This window comes from Papilio polytes, unplaced genomic scaffold (genome assembly GCF_000836215.1).
Source record: "Papilio polytes unplaced genomic scaffold, Ppol_1.0 DF823980.1, whole genome shotgun sequence".
NCBI classification, from domain to species: domain Eukaryota; kingdom Metazoa; phylum Arthropoda; class Insecta; order Lepidoptera; family Papilionidae; genus Papilio; species Papilio polytes.
Genome location: NW_013525224.1, coordinates 814,410 through 825,466, shown reverse-complemented (window position 1 = coordinate 825,466; position 11,057 = coordinate 814,410). Strand labels below are relative to the sequence as shown.

The 11,057-nt window shown below is 33.1% G+C and overlaps 2 protein-coding genes across 2 annotated transcripts in view; both read left to right on the top strand.

The window, feature by feature from the left end:
* LOC106101447 (kinesin light chain) overlaps positions 1–1,931 on the top strand; it is a 26,472-nt gene extending 24,541 nt beyond the window's left edge. The window contains exons 9-10 of the mRNA XM_013280684.1: positions 237–317; positions 1,595–1,931. Coding sequence (XP_013136138.1) covers positions 237–317; positions 1,595–1,690 — 177 coding nt within the window. The 3' untranslated portion in view covers positions 1,691–1,931. The remainder of the gene's footprint in view (positions 1–236; positions 318–1,594) is intronic.
* Positions 1,932–7,998: 6,067 nt separating this feature from the next.
* On the top strand, positions 7,999–9,781 carry LOC106101446 (homeobox protein MOX-2-like). Its single transcript, XM_013280683.1, has 3 exons — positions 7,999–8,263; positions 9,368–9,513; positions 9,701–9,781. The coding sequence occupies exons 1-3, from the start codon at positions 7,999–8,001 to the stop codon at positions 9,779–9,781; spliced, it is 492 nt and encodes a 163-aa protein (XP_013136137.1).
* The last annotated feature ends 1,276 nt before the right edge of the window (positions 9,782–11,057 follow it).

Here is an 11,057-nt window from a genome sequence, read left to right as displayed (position 1 = left end):
AATGTAAATGATACAAAAAAACCAAGTAAATACATTTTATGCAAAAAATGAGGTATCATAAGACATCGTATGAAAAAACTACCCGAAAAAAATTGTAAGTTACTGAGGGCATCTAATGTGTAGAATAATGCTTATAGAATATCCATTTTTTCTGACTTTCCAAATCTCTAATCCTTCAAAATTAACAGCAAAATTGATTTTAAACAAGTCAATTATTGAATATAATTTAAAATTAGGCAATGGAGGGTGTCAAACAGAATCGCGCGCGCCGCCCCGCCGGCCGCGACCTCGCCGAGCCTCCCAGCGAACACGACGAGGTTAGGATCGTGCCTTAGGTCTCTGTTTGTGTCTGTCTGTCCGTCTGGAGTAGCGTGCTATACGCAATCGCTTATCGGTAGTTAACGTCAATGGGAACCTGCGGCTATTTCACACGAGGGCGCAATAAAACACATTATAACTCAAAACATTTATGCACAATTTCAATGTACAGTAGTGGAATTTGACGGTGTTTCACCTCTAAGGCTAAAGCGGTTTGAAAGTTTTGTACACATTGAGATAACCAATAAGACGCTTTTAAATACGAGTCTGTGAAAAAGGTTGTTCAATTTACATGGTTAATTGCTTTCTATTACTCAACTCACTGCTACCTGATTGTTTCTTTGTAAGTAAAAGCGGCGTTTGTTTCCTTCCAAGAAACAATAATTCTGTAAGTGGAACACTGCGGATTTCCACGACTGTACAAAATGCATTAAGACACTGCTCAGCTCTCGTGTGAAACATTGTGAACGGTGCAAGGCTTTCAAACGAATCTATAGTACTCACATTTTCTTTAGGCAAAAGAATTCCACGCAAAAATTAAAACTAATGTTTTGTTTTCTTAAATTATTAAGCACATTGTTGACCTTTTTTGTATTAATATGGCTTTAATGTTTTTCAATGTTACTGCAATAGAAAATTGAAATAACTTTTGCTAAAATGCTTTACAATCTTGAATCACACTAAAATAAGCGGAACAAAGTTAGCTTTGCTTTCGTAATGAATGAAGTCAAATCATTTAAAATGCTAACACTCTCAATGCTTCACACTCGGTCTGCGAATTTAGGAAGTCAGTGGCATTGATAGTGTTAAAATTCATTCACAAATAACGTTTCGTTCCACCAGTTAAGTTTTACATTTCTCGGGTGTTTTAAATGAAATGCGTTTAGGTTTTTTTTATTTTATTTTTTTTATATAATTTTGCTAATCATTGAATCACCTATCGATCATAAATGTACAAACATATGTTTATAGAGTTCTTCAACAAATTGTACTAGTCATTGCCAACGTATTGAAAATGTATAATTTTTTTTATTTTATTTCAAATTAACAATGTACTAATATTTAACACAAGCACAATCATGGTTTGGGAACTTTTTTGTTTGTTATTTTTGTCTCCTTATCTAATTTATGTATTTTTTTCACCTTTTGTAATTCCATTACATCAATGAATTGCTTTATTGTGTATACGTTTATGTAATTATCGTATAAACACGCAGTATGTGATTATTTGCACAATTTTGATTTTGTTTTTTTTTTCGTTTCATTTAAATTCTAGGGCACGAATCAAGCGAGCGAGCCGCGTATGAACCTTAAATCGAAACTGTTCAATGCGCTAGGTATCAACACGGGCAGTAGCGCACCGCACCAATAGACTAAGACCTAACCTAGGATTTAATTTAAGTAATCACTCGCTTTCAGTGATGTCTCTCAGAGGCTTCAGATTTTGTTCTGTATTTCGCTCATAGAAGACATCACATAATCACTGACCGCCATCTTGCGTTTTATAGCGCCTTTTATAATCTGTAATGCGTTAAGCATTTTTAATCTTTGGCACATTTTACGCAAAATGGCGGGCTACGTAGCTTAGTATTTATTAGCATGCTCTAAGTTTAATTATAAAATATCAAAAAAAGATGTTATGTTACAAAATTATGATGTGTGATAGAGAATTTTTATGTATGTGAACCGTCCTTACAGAATTATTGAATTAATTTCATATTTCAAATTATTTTTACGATCATGACAAAATAATTTATAGGCGGGCAACATTTTGTTTTATATCGATTCAATTTCCAGTGCAATTTTATTCCATTGAAAGTACTCATAAGTGAAATAGAGCATTTATAATAAAAAAAACATTTTTTTATATTTATTATTCAAATTATAAGGCGAAATAATTGCATTTATTACATGTTTTATTTTATGTTTGAACGATGTGCATGTCTCAACAACGATTATTCGCTTTGTATAAAAATATTAATTTTATTATTTAGATTGCATGATTTTAATTTTTATTATTGAGAATGTTCATTTATTTTATCTGTTTACCTGAGTCTTTTAATTATTTCATTTTCATTATATCAATAATGATTCATTCCAGTGGTAGAGTATGTATGGTAAGCTTTGCATAAGACTTTAGGTGATAAATTAATATAATATTTTTATATACATTGATTTTATTTTGTATGTCGGTGCTTGAGTGTTTGTTTTAGCATTTTTTATTATGAAAACAGAATTTTTATTGATGGTAACACTTAACGGAATCTGATAGTCAATGTATACGAATCTCCATTGTATCCCGAACTGCGCAACAGTTATTTTGCAATTTTTAATTATTTTTCATCACGACACCGCGTCGTACAATGGTAACTTTAATTGTTAAATAAATATTTATGTAACATTGGGTTTTTGTTTCATTTTCTTTTCAAGCTTTTCAACGAGTCTAGTTTATATTATTTTTAACACAACATTAACATAACCACACCACAAACATTTTAGTTATCGTTTCAATTATAAGTGCAGATGTATGACGCATTTTAGGTTAGCTTTTTCGACATTTCGCGCCACAGATTTAAATGTCAATTTTTTGTCAAAAGTCAATATCTATACAGCCACAAATGTAGTTCCGATTTTAGTAAAAATATTAAAGAAAACTAAAATTATCAGCTGGTTTGACTAGTTTTATACAATCTTATTTTTTATAATTCATGTGGTTGGAATATCACCTCTAATGCTGATTACATTTATAAAAATTGTAATCAATGTAGTAACCAGTGCATATAGTAAATTGATAAAACAAATATGAAAGAGTATAAACCGCGTAAGACGCGCGCGGCAGGGCGCGGGCGCGGTGTCCCGCAGCCCGAGTTTCTCGAAAGTTCGCACATCACGTCGCTCCGCGCGCTTGTTGCGTCGCCTCGTGGCGCGCCATTCGGAGCACCTGCCCGATGATGACGTCACCGACTCTGACAGGTAACAGATTATACACAACACAGATAAACACAACAGATGTTTTTTTTTTGTTTATAAGGTTTAGTTTTTTTTTAATAATCCAGTTGGCACATATACTAATTGTGAACGAAGAAATTAACTAGGTTACAATTAAGGGATAATTTATTTTCAATTAGCAATGAAAAGATAAAAACAAGCAATGATATCCTAAGAAGTTTTTTCATCTCGAGAGCTTAATATCAAAAAGTGTCTATGTATAGTATTGAACCTTGCTTACGCCTAAATCTAAGCCTCCGACGAAAAGAGTTACATCTTGTATGGAAATTCCTACACTATATGTAACTCTTTTCGTCGGAAAGGTCTAAATGTTATTCGCCTGAGGACTGGCTTATTGCTTATTTCTGTCCTCAAACTTATATTACAAATTTTGGTAGATAATACAATCCTACGTCCTATGGGATGGTTCAAAGGTGTTTCTAAATGTTCTGTAAAACTGCAATTTTATTTCTTGTCCAAAATCTAAACCAAATATTGTACAAATGAACAATTGTGGGATATTAAGGACGTTCATAACTTGCAACTAAAAACACTTCATGGAATAAAAAAAAATCAAACTTAATGATAAGGCCGAAAATAACTACTAATAAAAAAAACACCATAGACTATATATTTTTCTGTCATTTCAATATTGACAAGTTAGTATTATGTCATTTGATAAATAGAAAAATTTCAATGTATTTAGCATGAAGCGCGCAAGATCCCTGTGCGAGCTCAGTAAGGCGTCAACACAGCGGCCGGCGATGCGGTAACATTACTTGCTAGATAATATATTACTCTGATAGTCACCATTCTACGTATTTCAGTGATCTGCGTTAAGGCCGCCATACACGGACTGCTTTTCAGTATCATTCAGTTGGCATTCCATACACGTGCCGAATTCGGACTATCAAAAAAATAGGACAGTTCTTACGTAGTCCGCGTTTGGTCGTCATAAGGTCAAATCATATAAGCCCTATCTTAAGACATTTTAAGTCTATTCTAAGCTTATAACTTTTAGGTTTTAGTTAATTTTTGACAAGAGATAATGTTTTTACATTCTAAAGTAAAGACTCGAAATTCATTTTAATTGTACTTTATTTTTTAAGTATATAATTAGTAAAGTAATGTATATTTACTTGCAGGCTTAACAAGATATAAAACCGATAGCTTATCAAATCAGCTTATATAAATGTAAGAAATTAAGAAAAACAAACTTTCAAAACAATGTTACAAAATCATTAGCGTAACATGCTTAAAAACAAATTATTTAAGAAGATTTTTTTATCTGTAGAAAACTAGATACACTATGCTTTAGCTTAATTTAATATAATAGCCTATATTTTAGATTAAAAATTTTGTAAGCAATGGTTTCAGTCAATGTGCTGTTCATTATAAAGATAAATCCGCATCTTGCTTTATTAGTTGTACAAAAAAGTAAAAAGAATTCAAAAAAAAGACGAAGCTGTAAGCTATTATTCCCTTTATATAATTAATAGACACTAAAATATTTTTTCTAAATCGCTTTCTTGTCTATTGAAAGGCAAAAAAATCCATAGACTATTATTAAAAAAAAAGTAAGACATTTTGAAATCCCGCGACAAGAAAGATCAATTCACGCATATTTTATGTAAATTAAAAAATACTATTTTGCATTATATTTTTGGTAGAGTAAAAAAATAATATGGAATTGACATTAGTGGCATAATTGATCATAAATTGTATTTTCCTGTATTATTTAAAATAAAGTATTTTAAGGAAACCTGGCATTTTATTTATCAAATAACCTATATTCATTTATATTTAGGAAAATTACTGACATACTAAGATTTCTAACAAGTCAGGTAAAGGAATAGTTGTCGCCCGCTACTCCGTCCGCGAGAGATAAGACTATGTTCTACATCCAAGCCAAATTTCAGCAAGATTCGATAAGACGTTTTGACGTTAAGACATCCATCTAAACTTTCATATCATATATCTTACTAATATTATACATGCGTAAGTTTAGATGGATGTTTGTTAGAGTTTGTAGCCTAAACAGCTGAACGGATCTCGATTAAATTTTGCTGGATTAGATGTAGAGCATAGTCTTGAAGAACACATAGGCTACTCATTTTTTGTTTTTTTATTCCATTTAGACGGAGTCGCGGGTTTATAATATTAGTAAGATATCTAAATGTTATCTTAACTGTATGTATGTCGAAACATAGCCTAAATATGTGACAGATATATAATGAAGTGGCGGACGATAAACAAGCGGGGCCCGACTTTAAACGTGTCTGCTAATCTCATCAGAGCGGACACAACTGTGGCTGTTGTAGGGTTGTCAAAATAAAGAAAAGTACTTAATTTTTTCTATGAACCCCACTTAGTTTATGTTAATGTTAGTAAACGATTATAGTCTGTCCCTTGATTGAACAATTTAATCTTTCTAAACTTCTTGCATCAAGCTTGACTTGCTTTATGGCGTGAATAAAATATTTAATACGGAATCTGAGTGTCTTTTTTAATTTACTTTTTGTGAAAATGAACGCAATGGAATATTTTATAAAAAGTGACAACCCTATCTATATACAAAAGATGTAATGACGAAATTCTGAACAGGTCATTAATAACATATAATTATGTGTTAAAAGTCATATAAAAATGATGTAAGTTTTGGTGGTCTTAAACTCTTACAGCCTTACGAATAAAGGCGGTATAAATTTAAACTTAGGAATTTATTATTTATTGATTATAAGCAAATATTTGTACAATTTTTTATCATATTCAGTTCATTCCTAAGTTTAATACCGCCATATTTGTAAGGCTGTTAAAGCTTGGGACATAAAACTAGTCACTACAATAGAAAACAGTGGCAAGTACTAGGCATTTAGAAAAAAGTGCCCACTACAGGTATTGGGCATGCATAAATTGTCAATATAGTTTTAACAAGGGCCATGACATCAACTCCCTTACTGATTTCTGATAACACGTGCGTAAAAAAAGCAGATAAGTTAAAAAATACGATGTCGTTCGTAACTCGTCGAACATCACAGCTGCCAAAATATTGACTCATACGAGTCAAAACTGTATTGAAAATATTTATTACTAGCGGTTGCTCGCGACTTCGCCCTCGTGAATCATAAAAATATAACCTGTCTTACTAACTGATAACGTAGCTTTTTAATGGTGATAGATTTTTTGAAATCGGTCTAGTAGTTTTTAAGTTATTTCAATACATACAAAAATGAGAATCTTTTCTCTTTATAATATTAGTATAGAGATTGGTATAGGACATACATTCATGTTTTAATATGTATTCATCAACGGTAAGTGACTCATAGCAAGACTTCGTATCTTTAAAAACTAATCAACTAAAATCCGAGCGCTGAAATTTCAAAAGTTGAGTTGATCAACAACACCCATAGATTCCAATTTTAGAGAAAATCCCAGAGTGGCTCCATCGTGCCGGTCGGCGACTGGGTGAGAGGACCCGATGGCGATCTCTGGGGGGGTTCGGGCGACCCCGCAGTCTCCGTGTCAAGCTCCCATCGGCATGGCATTCCTAACTGTGTCATTGGGTCGTCGTCGCATTGCCTCGCTCAACTTCCTTCCTCCACTTCACTCCTTCTACATGGCCATGAAAAAGAAAAGAAACTATAGGGGCGTTGTCGGTTTATGAAATGTTGGCTTCTTACAGCCTTACAAATAAACGCGGTATAAAGTTTAACTTAAGAATAAACTGAGTATAAGCAAAATTTGTATTATATTATATTACTAATATTTACTTATAGTCAGTTTATTCCTAAGTTTAACTTTATACCGCATTTATTTGAAAACCTGTTAAAGTTTGTTAGATAATTGCATAATCATTGACGAATATAATAAAAATCTTATCTTTAATCTGTAATTTCTACATTTTAAATATTAATAATCTTTATTGATATTTATATAAGGGTCGCCAGCAATCTTTCCGGACAGCAATCATGTCATTCAGCATCCGATGTGTAGGGTGGCCGTGAGAACGTCGTGACATCTCCCGGGGGATTTCGCCAAACATCCCTAAATAACACATTAAACTTCTACTTTCTCACTTAAATCATTCAATTATCATTTAAATAAATATAATTACATGTAAAATGTGAAATGAAACACCAATGTCTAAATAAGTAAGGGTACGGAAAACGATGTGGTCTGGGTACAAATCCCACCAAGCCGTCCTTGTGATATATTCTAGCACATCCCAAGAGATTATTTGCAATGCTTACACGTAAATAGTAAACTAACAAAACCGCTAATTAATAGGTTAATAGTTTTTACTCAAGTAACTGAGGTGTCATGATTTTTTATTATTTTTTATAACTATGTACTATATACTATGTTTCAAAACTTTATTTTATTAATAGTCTGATTTGTTTTTATGCGGTAAATTTCAAAATACAGTTGTTTGAAGCGTAAGCATTAATTATGACCCCTAATGACTTTAGTCTCCGCCCAACAGCTAGGCCCCGCCTTGTCATATGCAACCGCGCATCATCTTTGAATATTGTCCAGTCTTCATTCAAACGTATTACGAAAGCTTTGTTTAATAAATTTGTTCAAGAAACTTTGATAGCTGTTATAACAAAGAAAACTTTTAAGAATTTATTAATAATGAAAGGCGTATATTTTTAATGTAATTTATTTAGAAATATTATAATTTAGTTAACAATGGATTTCGTGAAAGCCAATTTTTGCATACAAGATAGTGAACTAATAAACCATGAGGATGGTTTCTTCGAACACGGCTTTTACCAAGAATCTATTAATCCAGAGGTCCTTCCTGGTTACTTGCCGATGTTCTATGAGTACAGGAGTGAGAGGATCGAGGGTCAGGATATGGGGATGGCTGAGGATTGGGAGTGGCGGCAGTGGGAGAGCCAGGTTTGCGTGAAGCAGGAGGAAGCCAGAACGACGTCGAGTCTTAGTGAAGAAGGTAATATTAAATTTGTTTTGTTTTCTAACTTAGATATTCAATATGATTTGACAAGATAAGTGACCACTTCGTTAATATTAGATATTCCCATATTGTATACTTTCGTAGATTACTTACATTTTCTTTGCTTACGTGGACGTGAACACTTTACTTATTGTACTTACGCTTAACTTCATTTCCAGCTATTGTACACTTTTTCCGTGCCTTTCGTGGACCCAAGGGGATGATCTCGACTGCTTTAGGAATCTTTGGTTAACCATACGAAAGTTAGCAATAATTTTCTATCGCTAAAATTTATACCTGTATAATCTTACTCTTACTAATTTTAAATGCGAAAGTTTGGATGAATGGTTGGATGTTTGTTAGAGTTTGTAGCGTAAACGGCTGAACGGATCTCGATGAAATTTGGTATAGACGTAGAGGGTAGTATGAAAGGCTACTTACTTTTGTTTTTTTTAATTCCACGCGCACGAAGTCGCGGTCGAAAGCTAGTCTACTATTTCGTAGTTTCTTCTATAACGACCTATTAATGCCTTTTACATTTCTTCCGTCGTTCTGTCAAGCAATAAACAATGATATCAGTAACAATAACACGGGTTTCCTTTACGACTGCAACGCGATTCCGCGCAGTAAATCGCTCGTAAAACCCACCTGTGGGAGGAAAATCGTAAAACAAACGACAAACAACTGCAACGGCGCCGGCGCCTGCCATCTGATAAACTTTAAACGTACTCGGTTATGTAGATGAAAGATTCAATTTACTTGTATGGAAATCACAAATTGGAGATTCGTTTTAGCCCTTGTTTGATTTTAATTGATAATCAAATTTAAGTTCTTAATTTCCAGGAGTTTAAAAGAATGTGGATAGCGCTGTATAGCTTCTTCACGATTTTTTTAAACTCAAAATTGTTTGCAATTTTGGGCGCTAGATGGCGCTGTTTTTAAAATGTGTTAAACTAAGTATATCGTCCGGTTCACATTTGGTCATTACAATTGCGACCGCCAGTCATAGCATGTATGGACCCACTGCTACCAGTTAGCGTTCACACTGACCAACTCTACTGGTTAAGAGTAAACCGCGCATATTTTCCATTAATCTTCCAGACGGGCGGTCGTCAGGTCGCAAGGAGCGCACGGCGTTTACAAAAGCGCAAATCCGCAGTTTGGAGGCGGAGTTTTCCCGCGCAAACTACTTGACGCGTTTGCGACGCTATGAGATTGCTGTTGCACTTCATCTGACAGAGAGACAGGTACACTTTTAGATAGGCTATGAAGTAGGAGCGGGTATAATTTCTGCATATGTTAGCCGAGAAAATTATATTTTTATATGCTTACAATAAAGGGCACCAGTGAAATTATTGAAGTTAAAAGGACATAGTGTATTAATTAGATTTTTTAGCGATGTCGTTGTATTCTTTAAAGTAATTTTTATTTCAGGTGAAGGTGTGGTTTCAAAATAGACGTATGAAGTGGAAGAGAACAAAGGGTGTTACGAAACACGCTAAAAAGAAAGAATAATTTATAAAGCCGTATTCTTCCTACTCTGGATCAAGGGCGGATCCAGCTATGGCGCCAGGGATGTCACATGTCATAGGGGTCATGACCTCCTGACCCCCCCTGGTTCCGCCCTTGCTCTGGATGTAGAATAATTATGAAATTTAAGACATTTAAAACATATGAATATATTATTAACATTGTATGTAGTTTATTTTTAAGATAGTGTTGTTATTCACAGAATTTTCTATTTCCGAAGACATTTTTCGTCTGTATGTAAAAAACTAGCGCTTTATTTCAACGTTCCGTATATATGTATGTAATTTTGATTATTTTAAGTATAGAAATTGTAAATTAATGACAATAAACGTATTATGATTCTCTAAATGGCCTTTTCATATTTGCAATTTTTCAAATTCCATAAAGCTGTACAATTAAATGATAAAAAAACCTTTTGAATATCTACCTCTTTCCCTTTACATTACATTCTGTTAAGTCAGAAAACGTAGGTATTATCATGATAATTATTTAAGTAACAGTAGGATTTCATTGTCAAATCAATTGATTCTAGTTTTTTTAAAGAAAAATGCTTCTAAAAGTGTTATGTTTAAACTAGTTTTTAATGTAAGCCGTTATTTTACAGAAAGTATATCGGTTTCTTGGTTATAAGGCAGGTATAGTCTATCCAAGAACATCAAAATTTTAACCGTTTTATTGTTCTAATTACATCTCTCGTAGACTTATTTCTCCACCAAAGTGAACGGCAAGGGTTTTTACTTTTTATTTTATACTGGTTAGACATATCGAAGAGACGAAATAAAAATACATAATCAAGAGATAAGGATATGTTTATTAGACAAATTACCTCGAACTAAATGATATTTTAAACTAACACTCTATCTTTGGAAGAAACTAAACATCGGGATCGTGTCCGCGGAGCGGCATCTGGCGGGAACAAATCGAAACTCTGATACTTCCAAATACCTTAAATACGTTTTATAACAATTTCAAGCATCAAGGCGTTGTTTTCCGAAACATCGAGTATATAAGATATATTTTACATTCCTACACTATTTCCGATACAAAACTTAACACATGATATTACAACAAATATAAATTGTTTACAAAAATAGCGCATTTTAGCGATTATATACTATTTTTATGTTTTAACAGCTGATACATATGGATTATTGTTGAGGTTAACTTTTGCATATCCTCTGATTTACAGAAATAGACCTTAGAGAGAAAGACTGAAGTATCATAATTGCGTGCATGATGCAATTAAGCAGAAAATGCAAAA